The following is a 22,646-nucleotide window of genomic DNA, read 5'->3' as shown; positions in this document are numbered from 1 at the left end:
CAAAAGAGTAATACAAAATGAGTGAATATATAAGAGATTGATCGGGATTGGTAAAAAATTCTTGATGTCTATACTTTCACGTCAAATAGTAAAAAGGAAAATATACTAACATGTAAGCAAATATATGAGGAATGAAATATAATAAGATATTGTAAAAAAGTAACAAATCTCCTCGAGTCTATAGTAATTATTTGTAGCCTAGATAATATTATACCATATGGAAAATTAGTACGGATCGTTTGCAGTCAAATATAGAATATATTGAAAATTAATTGGATTTGAACTGGGTGTAAGTTACTGGAATTGATCAGTTCGGTACGTTCGCATCTTTTTTTTTTGACGAGGAATCGAAACAATACCCGGAGAGTAGGAAAGACTGGTTGTTGTAACTGCATGGTTTCAGAAACATTCGGTCCGTAGATTTTAGCGCAACTTTCGATCAACCGTTTGGCTAACTCAATGTGTTTTTTTTTTCATTCTTTTAATTAGAGAGTTGGTAACGTCCTTCCGTTAAACCGTGGGTGTTTGTATGTGTGTGGGACTGGACGGGGTGAATGTGTTTCGTGTAACGTTTCAGGACGCCATTTTCCACGCTCGCTACCTAAACTTGCTTTTTTTTCGAAGCAAAAACCCGTGGGACAATAGTAAGGTACCCGTGTTTCAAGTCCCTCTCACTCAGTTTAGGTTCTCATTCGGTGAAGAAAAAGTTTTTTTTCAAAGAAGAAAAAATCAAGAGCCTGATCGAGAGCGTGGGTGGGAACCCTTGCTACGTACCTGACCGCCTTCGCCTTCGACACTCTGCAGCTCCCGCCACTCCTCGATGGTTTGGGCCAAATCGATCTGACAGAGGGGCACCTTAACCTCGCCGATCTGGTCGTGCTTGGAGAACCGATCGAAGTCGAAGATGGCAAACACCAGCGTCTTGTTCATGGCTTCAGCATACGGAAGGCTCTACGAGAGATGAAAAGGAAGTGAAAGTAGAAGAAAAAAATGAGAAAGAAATGTTAGTGTTAATTACAGGTTAGGAACAAACAAGTGTTTATTCATTTAAACAGTTGGTTTACCACACACAGATAGACACAGACGGAGTATTTCTATTAGCCTAGAGAAGTTGGGGCTGTTTCGAGAGTTGTCGAAAAAATAACTGTAGTTTCTGTTAGAATACCTAAAACTCAGAAGTTGTGTACCTGGCAGATTAAAGCATGTCAAAAGGGTAGTTGAAAGTGTTTTGAAGGAGTAAAAAACTCTGATAATTTACAAATAGGCTTAGTGAACAAAATGTTGAAGCATAGTTTGGAACTAATGGCCTGGTCGTTTTGTATGATACAAATTCAATCAGTTCAGAGACTATTTCTGAGCATATCACTGATTTTTAATAATTTAGGTCATTTAGTTATGTAGCATGCAGTAATTAGTATTCTAGCACTGATGTATTATATTGTTTCATACTCTTTACCCTAAATTTTAGAAATCTACTTAATTCAATCACTAGTGCTTAGTGAGATAATTATAGTCTAAAAGTGGATTTCGATACATTGAAACGGAAATCTGACAGTTTTTCCATGATTTTCTGTCAAATCTCCGCAATGCATTAAAATCCGTATGCATTGCGCCTGGGCCTTAAGGTTACCGCCATAATGCACACGACTTGCGACGCGACGTGAGCATCAAGAAAGCCCTTAGGGCACCTGCAGAGCTCACGCGACGCGACTTCGCTCACGTTTCACTAAATGCACACTTAATTGATGCCAATATGTCAAGTAATCTATTTTGAATATATTTTCCATTTAAAATGAATTTCACCTGTGGCTTTAAAGGCCCAAACAGAATGCTGCGTCAACGCAGTCATCAGCTTCAGTTTGACAGTAAACCCATCCAGCTTCCCACGAACGATAATGGCGACAATTGAGCACAAGTGGGCACAATCTTTTGACATTCATTGCAGGAACGTCGAGTTCGCCCTGACGCAGTTACTATGGAAACATCCATGATTGTTCGAGTGTAAAAATGTAAACATTGTTTAATTTTGCAGATCAGCTGAAGAGGAACATAATCGAACGGATTCAATCTTTTGTAGTGGTTTGCGCAAGTGTTATATTGAAAAAAAAAAAAACAAACATCTAAATGGAGTTGAGTCCATCGTCGTGGAGTTCCAGTTATTCCCACATAAAAAAATGACACCGAAGTTAAGTTAAAAGCTTTAATGGCCATCTCGTCTGGTTCAGACGGTTTGTAATTCCACTAAAAGCTCGTGATTAGTCTCTAGAAACTATGAGTTCGTTTCTAGCGAGATAATTCGGCCCGCTGAGAGGTGTATGAAAGATATTTCAGTTCCTGGCTGGACATATGCAGTTGACGAATCTACCCGAAGTCCCACCCTTGGAATAGCAGGAAAATTGGACAAAAATTGATCTCGGCAAGTGAAAGCAATCATCGATAGAAATTTCGTTCAAAATGCTCATGGCTCTGGGTTCAACAATCAAGAAAATTGTTTGGTGGTAAATTCGATGAACCGGAAATAACTCACTTCGTCGTTGAGTAAGTGAGTAAGTAACAAAAGGGAGACACTGTCCAAATAGGTAAAAAGGTTCTTCGGTATTTAGACCGATTACAGTTGCGAAAATAGTTGACAGACAAGAAAGCGAAGGTGAATCATCTGGTTTGGATTCCTGGCCATTCTGGTATAACCGGAAATGGATAGGCCGATGAACTAGCGAGATCTAGAGCAGAAAAGTTAGTTTTTGGTCCAGAACCTGCTTTGCCAGTTGCGGGCTGGCGGATAAAACAAAAGATTCGATCTTGGTTTTCGATCTTGAAACTTGTCGTCAAATGAAAAGTTTCACTGTTAAGCCTTGTGAGAAGGTTGCGAAATTTCTTTTGCAACACTCTAAGGTAAATTGCAGAATTCTTGTCAGATCACTGACTGGTCACTGCAGACTTAATTATCATATTTCAGTGTGATTTTTATGAATCCGACTACGGTACACCATACCACGTGTGTTTGTCCAAATTCTTTATCCATCCCTTCCTATTCCTCCTGTTTTCCTTCTTGTCTTCATTAGGTAAATGATGTGGCGCTCGAGCCACAGATGCTGATACCTGAAGGTGAATTAGGCGGGGGGCGGGGGGGATAAGGAGGGAGTGTCCACCGAGGAGGGATATATGGAAAAAAGGCTTTGTCTGGGGGGGCTCCGTAGCCACAAGATTACCGAGTCTGCTTTGACAAGGGACTGGTCGTGGGTTCGAATCTTAGTAGAATCAAGCCATTCGTTGTCAAGTGACTTTAGCATGGGTTTATTCTCAAGCTCCCCACCTCATTTACTTTTCCTTCATGCTGAATTCTAAATTTATCCACTCTTGACAGTGCAAAAGTCCCTCCTATAGTTAAGTGTACTGGTCAGAGGAACGAATGAGTCCTCGGACGGCTATAGTATGGGATAATACTGGCAGTGAGGAAAAGGTGGGTAAAGTAGATCAAGCTTTAAAGGAAGGGTAAACCCCAATACATACAAGCACGCATAAAATTTAATAAGCATATCGCTCATTCAATAGCGATTATAGCAAAAAGAAATGCAGTGCAGGTCATACAGCAAACACCCGGGCGATATCACAATAGATCAACTATACTGGTCGCAGTGATGAGTCCACACAGGAAAAAAAAGGCTTTGTTTCTTTTCCATTATAGGGATTTTCAGAGAGCAATCAGAAGCATGACTGGCTACGTGACAGAAAGGGGAGCTCACTGGGAGAGACCCAACAGTGCGGGGGAGGACAAGCAATGTTAGTACGATTCTATGTTTCCCTACACTGAGAAAACTTTTCGTATAGTTTCTATGTGTCCAACACATAGATTTTTTCAATGTGCCAAACAGTTTTTGTTTTTGTGTCCGCGAAAAATTTGCACTTACTATTCTTATGCGTATAATTTTTTATGTATACTTCTGGGCGGATTGTGTTTATATGTGGCACATGACAATCATATGGATTTTCACATGGAAATTTACCGTTAGTTATGTATAGAATATTTTGAGTGCAGAACTCTAGAACGCCTGGATTGTTCTTCATCAAACTTGGAACACAGGTTCTTTGGCATAAAAGAATCAGCGCAAATAGCAGATAGCAGTTTGGATGACAAGAGAGGATTTTGTGAAAGCAAGGGATAGAGTGGCTTTGAGTCGTCTTATAGGGATTACCGAAAAGAAGATAAATTTCCATGTGGCTGTAAGCCAACAGGGGGAGCTGATAAGGTAGATACATTGAAATGAAGAAAAAGGGGTTTGTTTCATTCCCGAGTAAGGTCGGACAGTCAGCTAGTTTGTATATATTTATTTGGGGCACAGAAGGCCGCGTTCTCAGGTGGGGAGGCCAAAAAATCAACAGTTTAACAAAGTTTAAGGTTCATATCTTTTAAACCACTGAACTGGTTTTAATTAGGGTAAATAGGGACTATTATTTGCAAGGAGCACCAAATATAGCTCTGGCTCTCTCAAGTCCCTACCTAACGCCTCCTCGTAGATGTAGGTCAAACGATGACGATCAATGGCCACACCTGGAAATACTTCATGTATGTGATATCTTCGTAAAAAGCTAAGCCCTGGTGCTGCATTCCGTTATCGAAACTTGACCTTTTGTTTTTATACGACGAACTTCGCAGCCAGCTGTTAGAGTACAGAACAATTGCAGGGCCAGTTGCTACGATCCTATTGACTCTAACTCCCAGCCGGGATTCGAACATACGACGACTGGCTTATTATAGGCCAGCATCATACCTCGAGGCCAACTGGGATGTATGTGGCATCCTGGCATGGTTGTTTTAAGTATTTACTGGCAGCATTATCGGCAGAATAGTCTCGTTTTTTTTAACTTCGAACGCTTTGCCTGGAAAGGGGTGGATGGTTGCATTTGCAGCAACGAACGAAGCTGGCCGTATTCCATTTGGGAATAAAGTTATACATGGTAGTACAAATTACCATTTGATAGATTTGAACATATATGAAAGTTGAACCGACGTGAGGGGCATGGCCAACGTGTGTTGAGATTGAGTTGAGAAAAGCCCTTTGCAAACATTTGTGAGGGTTAAGTCGAGATAAGCACAAAGCCAACATCTATGAAGATAGGGTTGAGATGAGTTTAAACCAATGTAATGAAAACATTAAAACGTTGGATAGGTAGAATATGACCATTGACGTATGGAAGGCATGGTTCAGAGACGTAAAATATAAATGACAAGTTATGGTCGTCACATTACAAAAGTAAGCGATTTTTCTATAGGCAAGCTCTATGTATAAGAGTTAGCGAATTTCAATATAACAAACAAGAATAACATGAAGAGTTCACCAACAATGTAAATAAGCTATAATAGACCTGATATAATATAATATATTGAATTGTTCAATTTATGCAGGGGGAGGATGTGGCATCCTGGTATTTATAGCATATTATAGGATTTGTCTTGAATGTATAATGTGTGTTAATGACCCATTATTTGGGCATGGGCAGTTGCCGGTACCGTATAACTGGCATAGAGAGTGTCGGTTGACAGCTTCCTGCGTAAATGGGATGAGTGAGTCAGTTGGTGTTAGATGGTGAACCGCTAGATATCACAATGTACATACTACTGAAGCAGCTAAGCTAGGAGGTGCTAACTCGAGCACCTGTTCCTCAGGTGTATTCAATATATTGGAATTTTTCGTTTTTTTCTGTTGTGCAGACAAAAGATACTTCCATATTTTTTTAATATTAAACGAATATTTTTAGTTCTTTTCCCGACTTTTCTTAGGAGTTTTCAGTGCAAAATTTTGTGCAAAGCTTTTTCCAACTGGTATTTATTCAAGCCTGTACGATAATTTTCAAAAATACCCATTTCTCTCATCAGTTTTAAAGTTTATATGTTTATATTCCATGTCATACTCGCTGTTCAATCTATACACCTCACGGCTCGTTTGAGCATAAAAACTGACCGGGACCGCGCATATTCTACCAGAATGTGCGTGGACTCCACACTAAGCTAGGCCCACTGCTATTCTCAGTATTTGTAAATGATACAACGATAATCTTCAATCGCGATAGAATACTATAGAATAGAATAGACCATAGCAAAATATAATCCGGCGAATCCAGGACTTCTGGAACTGCCCAACTTGGTTAATTTATTTCATGATTGGTATTAAGAAACCAACCCGGAAATGTTTCGCAATTATTCACCATTGTATCGAGTTGAATTACGTTGTGGTTGGAACTAAACTTAGCATAGGTGAACGACCAAGCGAATTAACTGGAAAGGAGGAAGTGATTCTAGACAAAAATTCATCTGTTCATCTTCAAGCTAGTTACGTTGCGGCGTAATGTGCAAAGTTGCTCTTGAATTCGGTTGATTGATTGTGATCAATGTTATAATAATAAACTTTCAGAAGTCTCCGTTGGTTTGCAGCATATGCGCATTAAATTTTATCGTGCATATTGAAATAATAGATAGAAAAAACCAACTCGCCATCGAAATTTTGCAATTTTCGAGAACTGTTTGTTTTAACAAAGCAAATATATTCAGCTAGTCAATCTCAATTTCTAGCAAAATCATTTTAGTTGCTTCCTGTGACAGGAAAACCGATTGATAATAAAATTCTGTCTGCAAAAAACTTTGCTTTTATGAATTTATGTTTGCGAGCTAAAACAAAATACTAAAATATGGCAATATGGCCTCACATAAAAAAAATGATTTTTGTGTTGAACTTTAGTATTCCTCATAATAGCAGCAATAAATCTGTTTTAATCTATACCTATAAAATGGATTTCTGTCTGCCCGTATGTTCCTTATAGAATCGAAAACTACTGAACCGGTCGGCGTGAAAATTGCATATAGGGGTCTTTGGGGCCAGGGAAGGTTCTTATGATGGTTAGAGGCCCCTCCCCCCACTAAGAGGGGGGCTCCTATACAAATGAAATACAAATTTCTGCATAACTCGAGAACTAAACAAGCAAATGGAACCAAATTTAGCATATGTGTGTTTTTATACGCAAATTTTTTTTCTATGGTCTCCCCTCTTTAGGAGGGGAATTATGACCCCTCTCCCCTTTAAGAGGGGAATCTTCCATAGAAATGAAATACAAATTTCCTCATAACTCGAGACCTAATCAAGCAAATGGAACCAAATTTGGCATGTGAAGGTTTTTGAAGGCAAAAATTTTTTCTTTGTTGAATTAGGACCCCTCCCCACTTTTGGAGGGGGGGGGGCTCCTATACAAATGAAATTCAAATTTCCTTATAACTCGAGAACTAATTAATCAAATGGAACCAAATTTGGTATGCGGGTATTTTTGGAGGCATGAATGTTTTCTATGATGGGGGGCTCCTATACAGGGGGAGCTCCTATACAGGAGGGGCAGCCCCTCATAGAGATAACCTCTATCTAGGTTTATTTATTTTCCTAGATCTACTGACCTCTATTACTTTTCTTCAGTTGGGTCACCCCTGGGAAATGGTACTTTCTACGAAAAGATTTTCCGTGAAATGGTACATCCCGCGTAAGGCTTTTCGCGAAATGGTATTCTGCGATAATCTATATTCCGCGTTATGGTCAACCGAGAATTGGTGTTCCGCAAAATGGTATTCGGCAAAATGGTTTGTAATGATGGCGAATAGTTAAATGCTATCCGCTTTCTTTTATCAGGCTAAGCAATAGGGGGAATTGTTTTCTGCTTTACTCTGAGGAAAATTTGTATATTTGCTTTAAAAGTATGATGGACCCGAATGACTCTATGTTAAAAGGTCCTTAATAAAACTATCATCATCATCATAAAAAGTATGAAGGTCTTTACCTATGGCCACGAACGTGGGCATAACATTTTATCAATTTCTTAGAGTTTGTAATTTTACTAAGGTTCAAACTAATAATTCACCATCACACATTTTCTGGAAATTGGCGGCAACATCTTAATTTGGAGATTTCTACGTAAAACTTTAGGTACAAAATAATAAAACTACATACTAGTTGACGAATGGAAACTTGCTCAAAACATAAAATATTTGTCACTGAACGTGTAACTTTTGGTTAAGGTCGTCAGAGGCCAGCTGCTTTTTTACTGATTTCAGTACTTGTTTCCACTATCGTTTTGTTTATGCTAGGTTGCTAGTAGTAGGTAATAATCTGTTATGAACAATTACGAAACGTAGAATCGCGTATCTATTTTTGCTGTTGAACGATATCCGACAGTAATTCTATCACATAAAATGTTGTTTACGGTGAATTTTATTATCTGAGAATTTTATAAGTATATTTTCAACACTTAACGACGTTAATTTAACGTTAATTTAATAGTGATCATTATTGACGAATTTCACGCTCAACGTAAATGTGGCATCATTCCCGTTTCCTTGGTAACGTATCAACAACGACGGTCGTGGATTCGCAATTGCAATCGAAACGAAGTGAAGTTTCATCTTGTCAATTCAAGTGAACGGTTTGGAAAAAATCATGATAATATCTTACTAAATAACTGTTCGGGTGGTAAATTAAAGTTTTCTGTGCCTCAAGTTAAGTTTCGCAAGTGGTGTGATGAATGGAACGGCCGAAAAAAATTAAAGAAAAATCGATGGCGAAAAAGTGAAAATATAGTGATGAATTATAATTGGGCAGAAATCTCAGTATTTAGTGTAGATTATGCCCCAAAAAGTAATACAGCCTATCCAGCTTTCCACGAGCGATAATGGCGGATATTGAGCACAAGTGGGCACAATCTTTTGACATTCATTGGAGGAGCGTCGAGTTCGCCCTGACGGAATTACTATGGATACATTCATGATTGTTTGTTGTTCGATTGTAAACATTGTTCAATTTTGCAGATCAGCTAAGAGGAACATAATTGAACGGACAAGAAGTTTTATGGATTGTGGCTTCGCAGTTTTCGCAAACTTCAGGGAGAATGTCAAAGTACGCAACGGAAATTTTCTTATCAAGTCGAGACACTGTTCGAGAGCAAACTTGACAACGGCTCGACCAACATGAAGTTAATGTTTGCGTTAATGTGTAATGTTTCGAATGTTTAATTCGCACGATTGTGAAAAAGTATTCTGAGCCAGTACCTTCAGCAAATTATGACCGCAAACCACTTTAAAAGTTTGAATCCGTTTAGTTATGTTCCAATTCAGCTGATCTGCAAAATTAAACAATGTTTACATTTTTACACTCGAACAACAAACAACCATGGATGTTTCCATGGTAACTCTGTCAGGGCGAACTCGACGCTCCTGCAATGAATGTCAAAAGATTGTGCCCACTTGTGCTCAATATCCACCATTATCGCTCGTGGAAAGAAGGATAGAATGCAATGTTTAGTGCTTCAAGTTGCAAGATCTGATTACGGCTAGCAGGTTAGTTGAACTAATTTTATTTTTTTTTGTGATGGTTTCCCGAGTCTATGGGAGCATGTTGATACACTGAAGAAAGGAAGGGAAGGGTGATATTCGGTGCCATACTAACTGCCATAAATAAACTCTGACGACCTTGTCCTTAAGCAGAAAAAATAATAAGGCCATTACAAATATTTTTGTCCCTTTCTTGTCCTTCGGATGCTGGGCAACTGAAGGTAGGGGGGGGGGGGGTGCCAAAAAAAAACAAAGATTTTTTTAATCACGAAAAAAAATTAAGATCTGTAGAAATTTTTACTTGAAATTTAATCGTAAAACCCGAATCAATTCTTGCTTTTCATACATAAGTTTATATTTTCCATGCAAAAACCTTCTAAAATCAAAATCGAAAAAAACATTTTTTGCCGATTTTCGTAAATTACATTATTTGTACTTCAACTTTTGTTTCGTGCTAGAAGCGTTATCACTCCGTAAACTTTTTTTTCGAGTTCTTTAGGCTGTAAAACCCACAAATAATAGATTTCATACAAAAAAATTTTACTCGCGTTTAACAAATTTTTTTTGCCCCCCGATTTTTAGAGCCAATTTTGAAGAGCGGGGGGACAAAAACTTTAAGAATAATTTGCAATGGCCTAATGGGTTATCATTTCAATACAACACTGATTGTATTTTTTCAATTTGCACAAAAACAGTTTAAATCACTTTTTATAGTGACAGACTGATTTGAAGTAAAATTGTCTTAATCAACTAACATGTGTACTGTCAGCTATAAATTATTCTTTAATTAGCTAACGTTCTCCACCAGAATAGGTTCTAAATGCTGGTCGCAGTGGTCCAACGTTCTGTACAACTTGCAAATTTTCTTGGCACTCTGCTTTTCAGTAATGTTCATGTTTGACAATAAAATACAATGATGAAAAGGTTTTTTCGATATGAGATCAAAATACCGGTTTCGAATTAGATTGAATAGATCGGATCAGCTCATTTCTGATTGAAATAAAATCAATTCCCGACAGTTTTAGATCATAAAAACAGAAATTATGTTTAATGATCCATTGAAAAACAGAGTTTGCAACAGTAGAATTTCTGCATTTGTAAATTGGTAATGCTTTACACATATCTTCGAAAAAAGTTTGTTCGTTATTTCACTTGGAATGATTAGTCCATTAAGAAAACAGTGAGTGACTGTTTGAGTCTGAAAGCGACGAACTTTAGCTTTGCAAATTTCGGAGCGCTCATAATGGAGGCGTCTCCATTGTATCCAGAGAGAAAGGGGTCGCATGGTTCTTTTTCATGTAGTATTGAGCATTTATATGCAAAGTTTCTGTAACCATTGTGCCTCAAGATTTATAGCAAACATCAAAGATATTTAAAATGCACAACCCATCATTTGTTCATATTAGAAGAAAAAAGGTATATTTCGATTGCCAACTGAAATTATTTTCTACTCTAAATAGTAAGCATTTGAAGGTTTCATGAATATAAAGTATCATAACCAGTAAATAATAATGAATATATAATCAGCAAAATTTGTTGTTTAAAGTTCCATAACTGTAAAACCAGAAGAACTCATTTAAAACAGTCATTAGTTCCAAACTACGTAGCAATCTCATGAAGGAAGCATTTTGCAAGTACAATCAACAAATAAATGTGCGGATTATTGAAATTGAATGGTGTCGAAAAACGGAAAAACTCGGAAAAGACTGAACTTGCAAACAACACACTACACACGGGAAGAATAGAAACGCAGAAAAACAAGGAAATGGCATCGAATCGAGATAGAGATTCCTAAGTACAGTATTAAGTGATAACATTTGCACAACTCCAACATGAACGCCGTCCTTCCTGGAATTACCTTGAAGGTGAACGATTCGTTAAATACCGGACTGAGAGTTTTCCTGTGAACTTTGGTTTCGAACTTTTTCTTCTTATCAGGCAGTAGATAGACTTTAACGTAGGGATCCGAGGTGCCGCCCATGTCCAGGGCTGGCAATTCCTCCGCCTGGATTACGGTTACGGTCAAGGCATTCGCGTTGAAATCGTATTCAAGCTAAAATTCGAACCAAATAGAGGAAGTTTAAAATATCAATTGTCGTTTGGAATTTAATGGTACCGAAAGCAGTACGTACCTTATACTGCAGTTTGCCCAGCTTCTGCTCGCTCTGTTTGCTCTCGCCTTCGTCATTCTCTTCGGCATTCTCCGTCAGTTCTTCCATGTCCGGTTGAACCTAAAAACGCGAGTGCACGGGTTTGGTGCGAAGTGGTGTTCCAGGCGAGCGCACGCGGCCACACCGCCGGAAAATGGAGGAAAAGAAACAAAATGTAGTCACTGGTGCCCGGCCTGCGAACTCCCGCTCGGCTATGGAACAGGCATGGACATCTACTAACATCGAAAGAACAATAGTATGCTCTAATAGTATGTATATCGTAATAATAAATAGCATCTAGATTGGTTCAGCTTTAAAAGAGGGTTTTACAACAAATACAACATATCTTTTTGCTTTTGATTATTTTTTTTTTTTTGATTTTTTTTTTTTTGAGTGAACGCACATTTACAATGCACCTGTACACTGACACATTTAATGAATGAGATTCTACTGAATACCTTTTCTTTGTATGCTGAACCTAATAATTGTACCGATTTCAAATCGACGCCTTTCATGCCCTTCTTGCCGTCTTTGGAGCGCCGCTTGCGGAAGAAGCGCCGAATGCAGAAGCCGCAGATGCCCAGGATGATCAGCAGGACGACGATGATGATGGACACCAGCCCCCACGTCGGAATGCCCATCTCGTGCGCTAGCGCTTCGGTGATTTCCGCTGCCTTGTCGCCGATCTTTTCCGCCTCGCCCTTCGTTGGCGACGCGGTACTGGAGAGTTCTTCATTTTCTTCTGCGGAAAAAAAGAAAGAAAGAAAGAGACGATGGAGTAACATTATACGTCTTGTATTACATACATGTACGCCTGACTCGACTGTGACAGGCTCAACTTAAACGCAAACGGAATGGGCTGGCATTTACGTATACGTGTTCTGCCGCGTCGTAATACCGTCGGTGACCTTCTCGATAATGCTACGTGCGCGCGGGCGAAATGCCCGTTTGTTAGAGAGTTGCACCAGTTCCCTGCTAGTTGGTTAGGTTATGTGAACACTTGCATCGGTGCTGGCTTCCGTCCCTAAGCAGGGGTTGGAAGAGATAGTTTTGTGCCATGTTGCAAGCTACATAAGCTAGCTTTAAACTGGAAAGATAATATTCTTTAACTGTAATTTTCTCCGAAAAAAAATGATGGCATTCAGCTTTCACGGTAGAAAATGGCATGCCGTCGCCGAGTTTGACATTTAACATGAGAGCATATTTATATAGGAATGAGAATACGACAAACAATTCATTCCGCTTCGGTTTTTTGGCAACACATTACTTTTGGTGCTCAACAATTATAAACGCCACTTTCTTCCTTATGTTTCCTTCTCTACATAATAATTTCTGTAACCAAGAGGTCCGCAGTTTTTAATTTAATCTGCCACTATTTTTGCGATAAGTAAATTATTTGCGTAAAAGCAATTCCAGTTTCAAGCCCAATTCAAGTCCAGTTACAAATTAAATTTCGTGTTTAGTTTTAAGCCCCCTTGCTTGCCCAGACATAAACCAAAGGTGAGACACCTGACCTTTCAGAAGAATGTTTTGACCTGGTAAATCGGGTGAACGTAGGATGGCGAATCTGTTGATACTTGTCACATAAATATCGGCCGATTAGGTTGAAAACACCGAACCTTTTAGTGTAATCAAATTTAAAATCAATGCTGAAATTGGACTAGAAATAAGACTTAAAACTGTACTAGAAACAAAAGTTGAAATTGTACTTAAAATTGAGCCTGAGATAGGGCATTAAATTAAACTTGAATTTGGACCAATTTAGACTTGAAGCTTTATCTCAAATTAAACTGGAAATTGGACTTAAAATTGAAGCAACTTGGACTAGAAGTCTTACTTAGAATTAGATTTGAAATTAGGAAAGATATGAACGCGGACTTAAAAGAGAATATGAAGTTAAGTGAAAGAGAATAGAGAAGTTCTTATTTGAAGTTCAATTTTGAAATTAAAGTTGATATTGAACTTAACATTGGAGCTGAGAATAGACGTGAAATTGATTAAAATTGGACTTCAGATTAGACTTCGAAGTACATTTAAAATTACACTTGAACTTGCAGTTCAAATTGTACAATGCAATTTGAATGCAAGCCAATAAGCAGTCACTTTAAATGCTACTTAAAAACTATTTTGGCAAAATATGCGGCTACTTTACCGCTAACTTTCTTGTAGTGCTGACAATGCTTGACAATTTGCAACTGGTTACCCGCAAGAAGAAATTAAATAGAATTGTGGATGCCAATTTACAACAGCTATGCAGTCAAAAGGCTGATATACGGCAACGTGCAGTATAAAACGCCAGAGATGCTAATAAACGATTGATTTACCGCTTATATTAATAATTAGCTGAGTGCCCGATCTTACTCGGAGCGCCCTCGTTTCACACTTGCACATGAATTAAAATGTTGTTCCTCTTTTAGAAGTACCTCCCCATTTGTCAGCTTCCCCTTGTTTGTCTACCCGGCCACTTGCACATCTGTTTTCTTTACGAAAATCCCTATAAAACCCTATAAAGAAAGAGAAACAAAGACATTTTTTCCTATTTGCACTTTCCGCTTTTAACAACGGCTACCCCACCCATAGGAAATGAATAGTTTTGTTATTGTACTTTTTTGAACACAGCTTTTTATTCATTTATGAGAAAAACATGGTGTTCTCAGATCACCTCCACACTGTTTGAATGATTGCCCCTGTAACTCAAATAGAGTTGGCCAACAACACTTTGCACTAATGATCCATCACTTTTTATACGGGTCACTTTGATTCGGTGCATAATTACACTTGACAAGCCTACAGCTGCGAGCATTGCAGATTTTTTCTGTTGCACGGATAAATTGTTACAGTCATGTGGGGGTTACTCTCCCCTTCCTGTCAGTAACCTGCGGTCATCAACTTTCCATTTTGTCCACCGTCACTTATCGGAGAACCGTGCAAACATTTCGGAGCTTCACCCTGTTATAACCCCCCTACCCCCCCCTCAACTCCTTCAGTTCTGATTCCCTTATGTCAAGGAACATGTATGCCAAGTTTGGTGAAGAACCGTCCATTCATTTAGGAGTTATGGCTTCCCCACCTCTTATCAACCCCCAAGTGCTGATTCCCGTAAATCAAGGAATATGTGTGCCAAGTTTGGTAGCGATTGGTCAAGGCGTTCTGGAGTTATGGTGAAAGATTCATACTCACGCTTACTTTTGTATATATAGATAGATAGATAGATAGAAGATTCAAAGATTCAATTTAAATTCGACTTGAATTTGGACATGGACACGAAATTCAACACGAACATCGTTTTTCCGCTTTTTGTTTCGTTTTTTCTTTTTCTCTGTACCGTATTCTTGGTTTTCGCTTCAATTTTGTTTTTTTTCCTTCCTCTTTTTTGCTCTTTTTCTTCTGTTTTTCTTTTTATCTGTCCCGTGTTTCATTGTTCCGTTTTTCTTCGCTACCTGTCCCATATCTTTGTACAGATTTTTTTTCCTAATTTTCTAACGTTTTGGAACTCTTTTTTATTATTCTCGTTTTTCGGCTTCGTCTGTTTCGTTTTTTCTCTTTCAGGTGCCCTGATTTTTTTCTTTTTTGTTACGTTTATGCTGTTTTGCCACCCTTTTTCTCTTTGCTTCCCGTTTTTTTAATTTCTCGTTTTTCATCTTTTTCCTTTTTACCTTTTCTTGTTTTGTTGGGTTTGGTTCTCCCATCTTGCTCCTTTTATATCTCGTTTAACCTCTTTTTCCCTTATGCTTCGTTTCCTCTATCGGATTTTTTCTTTCTCTTATCTTCTCGCGTTTTTATTCTTTTTTGCTATTCTGATTGTCCAGTTTTTTTTATGATTTCCCCCGTGCTCTTTTCTGTGGTTTTCTCCAGAAGCAAGAGACGGATTACCTTTAAATCCATCGGTAATCCTGATCAATTCTTAGATGTGAATATGCTAAGAAAATTTACTAACATTGTCATGAGAAACTGTTTGCTCTACGTTATTCGGTTCATGAGATATGTTTTCTCTCCTTTTTTTTTCTTCTTTTGCCTTGTTTTCTGCCTGCTGTTTTCTCTTTCTCTTTTCCATTTCTTTCTCTTCCCATTTTCACTGTTTTCAACTTTGAATTTCCTATTGTTTTTCTCTTTTTTGTTCCGTTTTATTCGTTCGCCCTTTCCTCATATCCAGGCCCGTTTTTCCTGTTTTCTAGCTTTGGTTTTTTGTTTTCTGTCCCATTAAAACCCTCCTTTGATTTCATCTATTCTGTTCTTCCCTTTATTATGCCCTCTTTTCTGACACGTTCTATTTTTAGCTTAATCCCATTTGTCTTTCGTTTTTCTTTTTTTCTTTTCATGGTCTTGTTTGTCAATTTTCCAGCTCTGGTATTTTCTCCCTGTCTTTTCCTCCTTTTGTCTCCGCTTCTGTCCATTTTGACGTTCTCTTATTTCCATTATCGCTTTCTTCATTTTCTTTATTGTTTTGCTTCTTTTGTTTCATTTTTTAGCTTCCGTGTTCCCTCTTTTTCTGTCCTTTCTGGCTCCTTTTTTACCTCACCTCCTTTTCCACTTTTTTCTCTTTTTATATAACGTTTCTGTTCCTCCCATTCTGCTACGATTTTTCTTTTCATGCCAATTCTTTTTCTTGTCTCCTCCGTTTTTCCTCTTTAGCTATACCGATTTTCATGAGAAACTGTATGCTCGTACAGCGTACTGTTTGGTTCATGAGATATGAATTTTTGCATTACAGCAGTCCCCTGAATAACGCGGTTTCGAATAAGAACGTTTCCAAAGAGGACGGTCTCGAGTGACTCCATTAACGCGGTCGAACGTCCTTATTGGAGTCTACGTAGCATATGGGAATTGACTTAATTGGTTCCAACATGGAATAACTCGTGATCCTGACCATATAGAAGGTTGGTGTCATCGACAGAGTTGTTCAGTACATCAACGGGGTTTCATTAAATTATATTATTGCGGAATTGCATCACTATGTGGCGCTAGCGTATATGTAATACTCTTATACAGCCTATATCTTGCGCTGCTGACTATCTAGAAAGTTGCGGCCTTCAGGAGGGTTATTCAAATGACTGACACCTTCAAGGTTATATGGAAAATTGCGCAGAACTCACTTACTATGTGGCGCTAGTGTATATGTGATATGCTTAGACAGGCTGTATCTTGCGCTGCAGGCTATCAAGAAAGTTGCGGTCTTCGGGAAGGTTACTCAAATGACTGCAACCTCTTGTACATTACCAAAATCATGAGTTATGGGATACACAAAAAACTTTCTAGATAGTCAGCAGCGCAAGATACAGCTTGTCTAAGCATATCACATATACACTAGCGCCACATAGTGAAGCAATTCCGAGATATTACAATCCAACGAAAAGCTCTCGATCCGCTGAACAACTTTGTCGAAGACACCAACGTTCTATATGGTCAAGATCACGAGTAATTCCATGTTGGAACCAATTAAGTTAATTCCCATATGCTACGTAGACTCCATTAACACGGTTTCCATTGACGCGGTCCCTATTAGCGTCCTTATTGGGGGGATTACTGTAGGTAAATACCCAGCTAGCATTTTCATGTCTATATACAAGATAAAAATCTGAAAAAAGTGGCATAAAAAAGAGAAAAACAAAAGAAAAATCAGACACAAACGGAGACGTAAAAAGAAAAAAGAAGAAAACTACCAAGGAAAAAACGAGGCAGAAAAGTAGGAAAAGGAAATAAATGGAGAAAAAAATGAAAACGGACAAATGGGATAAACTGAAAAAAGGAACGTTACAGAAAATTACAGAAAATGCAGGAAATGCAAAACATGATGAGAGGAACGGAACGAAACAGACGAAAAACAAATAATTGAAAAAAGGTTAACGTGAGAGAAAATGAAAAACGAGACTGGAAAAGAAAAAGGCTTGGAAATGGCAAAAAGGTAAAGAGGAAAATCAGGACTGAAAAAGGCAAAAACGGGACTGGAAGATAAGGCAAAAATGAAACCGCATTTTTGTCCGCAAAAAGAATAACTGAGAAAACGAGGCAAATAAAAGAAAAAAGAAAAAAATGAGACTGAAAAGCTGACAGAAACAGAAAAGAATAACAGCAAAAATGGAACACGGAAAAGGTACAACTAGAGAGAAAAAGACGAAAAACGGGAACACTGGAGAACAAAACGAGTCAAAATAGAAAAAACGTGACAGAAAAGAAAAAAACACTGGAATGAAGACGAAAAACCAGAAGAGATAAAGAAAAATGGAAAGGGAAAAGGAAGAAGGGAAGAAATAAGACAGAAAACGGAAAGGTAAATAAATTAAAAAAGAAAAACGCTACAGAAAAGAAAACAAGACAAGAAAGAGAAAACGGAACCAAAGACTAGAGAAACCCAAAGGGAAAAAAGAAGAGCGAGAAAAAAAGACAACCGATGGAGGAAACAATGGAAGCGAGGAAATCGGCAAAAGAGCTTAAACGAAATATAAAAGGACACAGATGGGACAAAGTGGAAACAGGAAACTGGATGGGAGAATGGAAGAAACGGACCAAACTAAAGGTAAAACAAAAGAAAAAAAAAACAAAAAACGGAATAACATAACGAATAAAGGAAGCTAAAAACAAAAACAATTAACAGAAAAGAAAAAATATGACGCACCTAAAACAGGAAAAACATAACGGCCGAAGACGAAAAACGAGAAAGAGGAGAGTTAAAAAGAACGAAAATTGGAAACGGAAACACGAAGAAGCGAAGAGAAAAGACAGACAAACAGGACTGAACTAGGAAAAACTGGAACAGGAAATGAAAAAAAAACAGAATAAGGCCATTGCAAATCATTTATCATTTTCAAAGTTTTTGTCACCCCCTCCCCCCCACCTTGGAAATTTGCTTGAAAAATCGGGGGACAAAACAATAATTTGTAGGATATGAGTTAAATTTTTTTTTATAAAATCAATTGTCTGTGGGCTCTATAGCTTGAAAAACTCGAAAAATGAATGTACGAGATGAGTTAACGCTTCTATCACGAAATAGAAATGGATGTTCAAACAGTGGAATTTCCGAAACTCGGCCAAAAAAATTTTCTTTCGTTTTTGTCTTTTTGTTCGTAGATTTTTGCATGAAAAATAACAACGTACATAATTATTAAAAGCAAGAATAGATTTGGTTTTCACGTTTGAAGTAAAAATGCCTAAAATCCATTTTTTTTGCTCGATTAAAAAATTCTCTTTGTTTTTTTTCGCCCCCCCCCTTCAGTAGCCCAACACCGGAGGGACAAAAACTTTTTTAAATATTTGTAATGGCCTAATGAAACGCAAAAAACACGAACACGAGAAAAAAGGGGAATAACGTAAGAAATAAGAACAAAATGACAGCAAAACTGTGAAAATGGTTCAAGAAAGAAAAAAAAATGAAACAAAAAGAAGAAAACAATACTGGAAAAGAGAAAAAAGGAACTCAAAAGAGGTAAAACACGTCATAGAGTAAGACGAAATATTTCAATCCTAATTTCAATCCAAGTTTTGTGTCTAATTTCGTGCCCCTGTCCATGTCCAAGTCTAATTTAATGTCCATAGTGAAGTTCAAGTCCATCTGCATGTCCGTTTTTGAGCCCAATTTCAAGTCTAATTTAATTCCATTGTTAAGTGAAATTCAAGCTCTGCTTTCAGATCCGATTTTTAGTAGAATTTGAAACCCAATTTAAAGTCTAATTTCAAACTTAATTCCAAGTTCAATTTAAATCAAATTATCCATTCAAATTTAACTTCAAATCCAATTTCCAAAAAAATATTCAAGTTCTCTTTTTAGTCTGATTTCATCTAATTCCAAGTAAAACTTCCAATCCAAATTACTCCAAATTTAAGGTCAATTTCAAATTCAATTTCTAACCCAATTTCCAGTTCAACGTAAAATAAAGCTTCAATCCCAAACTGTAGTCCAAATTCAAGTCTAATTTAATGCCCTATGTGAAGCCCGATTTCAACTCTATTTTCTACTTCAGTTCGAGATCTAAATTCTAGTTCAATTTCAACTTTGATTTCAAATCCGATTGCATCCGAAAATTCGGAGTTTTCAACCTAATCGACCGGTTTTTTCGTTGATAAGTAATAATAGATTCGCCATCCTACTCTAATTTACCAGGTCAAAATATTCTTCCGAAAGGTCGGGTGCCCCACCTTGTTTTTTTTTCGTAGAATGTCATAATTGGGTGACAACAGTATGCAGCCACTGTCTCTGCCATTCTCGCTTGTGGAAAGCAGGTTGCTTGGTTTGTCCAGCCGGTACAATTAAAAATAGAATTTCAAATTAATCAGTAATGAAGCTTGTCTATCATTAGTAATATAAATATACTATTACACTCATACGCTCAATAGGTCGCAAGAAATCGATTGTCAATTTGTTATCTGAATTTTCGACTGATCTATTTTAAGATATTTTTCCTTTCGAATAATCCAAGGACAAAGATGAAGAGTTAAATGAACTGAACAAAATGTTCAGTTAGCAGATTAATTCATTTTAATTCATGTTAAAATACACCAAATCAGCAAATAATCTGTACTTCATTTTATATTGCTAACTCAAATATTGCTGCTTCGAGAGATAATCATAATGTTTAACACCTTTTATGGAACCAACAGAAAGAGCAATCAGTTGAGTTCAGAGAGCGATTACTATCCCCTAGGTTACCATCATTGCCATCGAAAAAGAATATCAACTACATATGAGAAAAGCAGTAGGCGTCACGGTCCGATTACTTCCACTGTCAGTTTTTGCTTTTTGCTTTTACCTTTTATGAATAACTATTGCAGTTCAATGAAACTCACCAACCCCACAGGAACAACATTCGGTCGGAAAACATTTGGGTGGAAATCCTCACCTGCTGAATACACTTTTCTTTGCCCAGAGAGAAGATTTGCTGTCATCAAATGGTTATAAAATCCACCCCCGCTGTTGCTTTCAATACCGTATGATTTCAATGCAAATTGAAATCGCCTAGAGAGTGGTTAGGTATGCACGAATAATCTGTGTAAAAATCTGTTGTTCCATTCCGCTGTGCTGACGGGGGGAATCGCAAATCAATCAAACTAAATTGTTTGAAGCTTGGGTTGAGTTCCTAGCTCTTGTGATTTTTGTCCGTTGACAGAGTTCCCCCCGAGGAGTAAAACTTCCTCGAAGAAAAGTTTTTGCTGTTGCCCCAGGTTGTGACCAGGCCTGTCCAATCAAAAATACCCGGAAAAAGTTGAATGGCGAAGCCATTCCTCCCTGGATTTAAATACAGCCCACAAGCTAGTTCTTAGTTTATAATGATATTTTTTCCGCTGCATAATTTCCGGCACGACACGCATACGCCCCGTGTATATTTTAGAGTGCACACATAATACGGCATGAAGTTTCTAGTTGACACAAAAAGTTGAACAAACGACTATATAGTCTGAATACGGGGAGAACGGCAGACTAGGGCTACACAAAGACAAAATCCGTAGAGACTGCTTTGCATCTAATTAGATTTCTAGGAAATATTTCGCGTTTAATAAACATCCTATTTGCTGACAGTGATCCGAAATGAAACGTGAAGGCATTGTTGTTAAAAAACAAAGCAAGCGTCGTGTTTACTAATTTAAAGAATCATCTAGTCCTAGTCCTACGGAACGACGTTATATACAGGGTGAAACAAGAAAAATTGCGAAAATGTATAAACTTTAACATTTGGATGATGCACACTAATGAATTATTTCTGTTGACAGTTGATGCATTTGTTGAGTGCCTTAGAACATCGGAATTGTTTGTCTGCAAATTTGGGAAAATGCACCCCAAAGAAGTGATTACGAGCTAGCTGCTCGCACAGAAAACGCGGAAGAAGATTGTTAAGGTGGTAGGATGTTATTTGGCCACAGTTTATAGCAACAAAAAAAACTCTACAGGATGGTCCTAAGCAGCGATAGTCGGAAAACGCTAACCATCAAAGAAGATTTCCACGCATCTTTCAGAGCTATAGTGAAACTTCAATTGATTACGGGGCGAGTAAAGGAACTATGAGTGACTCGTTCGAAGAGATTCCTTTCATAGTTGAAGAAGGAAAAATGATAATCCTGTTGATAATCCTTCGCCGAAAAGCTGCTCAGAATCGATGCTGAGTCCGCACAGGCGAACAGACCGGTTCATTCCCCCCATGAAATATGAGGATGTTCCGGAGAAAATGAAGTTAAAATTTTAAATCAAACATCCGGCTGGGGTCATGTTTGGCTTGGTGGCGTCCAGCGGTTTAAAAATGCCACATATTTTCAATGATGCTGATGTTAAAAACAATACGGAAGTGTCTATCGATATTTTGAACGATCAAGTGCTTCCCTGAGTCAAAACAAATTTTTCTAAGGATCAATACGTTGTCCAACACCCGGATGGAGCGCCTTGTGACACGTCAAATCGAACCTAACGATGGCTGATGGAAAACGTGCAGTTTTGGCCGACAGATGGGTGGCCCCCTAGCAGTCCAGACCTTAACTTATTAGATTGAGACTGCTGAGAAAGCATTGCTATAAACTTTCCTTCCGACCAAGAGGCCCACTTTTCAGGTTTTCATAACCTCTCGAAGAGTCAAGCCACAAGGCCAAGTAGGTTTATTACTCTCTGCTGAATAAACCTCTGGAATGAAACCGATCATGTTTTTCGTTGCTTAACGGCGACCGCTATAATCCAATGAAGCTTTTCGCTAAATCATCCAGACAGCTTTAACAACTTGAAAATATATAGCCGTTAGCAGAAAAGGTAAAGTTTTACTGCCAGATCATCCTAATCGGTTTGATATACAGCGACTATTATAAAATAGCCGAAAGAATATATAATAAATTTTTCGTAGTTTCCGTAGTTGTGCAGCATATGCGTATTAAATTTTATCGTGCATATTGGAATGATAGGTGATTAACAATAACTTTCTTTCCGAAAGTCCGAGACTCAAAAAGGGGAGGCTGCTTTTTGAGCTGCAAAAGGATCCATCGGTTAAGAGCGCAGCCTGTGTTGGGAAGTGTTTTCCCAAGAAGCCGTGATTAAGTGCAGAGATCTGGACGAAATCACGACAAAACACAGTACGACAAGGCACTGCGATGTACCAATTCGATAGTAATTCGACTGAGGAAAGCCTACGGCGGAACACATTCGGTGGCGTTTCGTCTTTCGGCGATAG

At 38.1% G+C, this 22,646-nt stretch overlaps 1 protein-coding gene across 1 annotated transcript in view; it reads right to left on the bottom strand.

Moving 5' to 3' along the window:
• LOC128744055 (synaptotagmin 1) overlaps positions 1-22,646 on the bottom strand; it is a 78,194-nt gene that overhangs the window by 31,077 nt on the left and 24,471 nt on the right. The window contains exons 3-6 of the mRNA XM_053840809.1: positions 11,970-12,253; positions 11,494-11,592; positions 11,220-11,414; positions 775-951 (exon numbers count right to left, since the gene is read on the bottom strand). Coding sequence (XP_053696784.1) covers positions 775-951; positions 11,220-11,414; positions 11,494-11,592; positions 11,970-12,253 — 755 coding nt within the window. The remainder of the gene's footprint in view (positions 1-774; positions 952-11,219; positions 11,415-11,493; positions 11,593-11,969; positions 12,254-22,646) is intronic.

This window comes from Sabethes cyaneus, chromosome 3, assembly GCF_943734655.1.
Source record: "Sabethes cyaneus chromosome 3, idSabCyanKW18_F2, whole genome shotgun sequence".
NCBI classification, from domain to species: domain Eukaryota; kingdom Metazoa; phylum Arthropoda; class Insecta; order Diptera; family Culicidae; genus Sabethes; species Sabethes cyaneus.
Note: the sequence above shows the minus strand (reverse complement) of the source record. Positions and strands in the feature narration are given on the sequence as shown.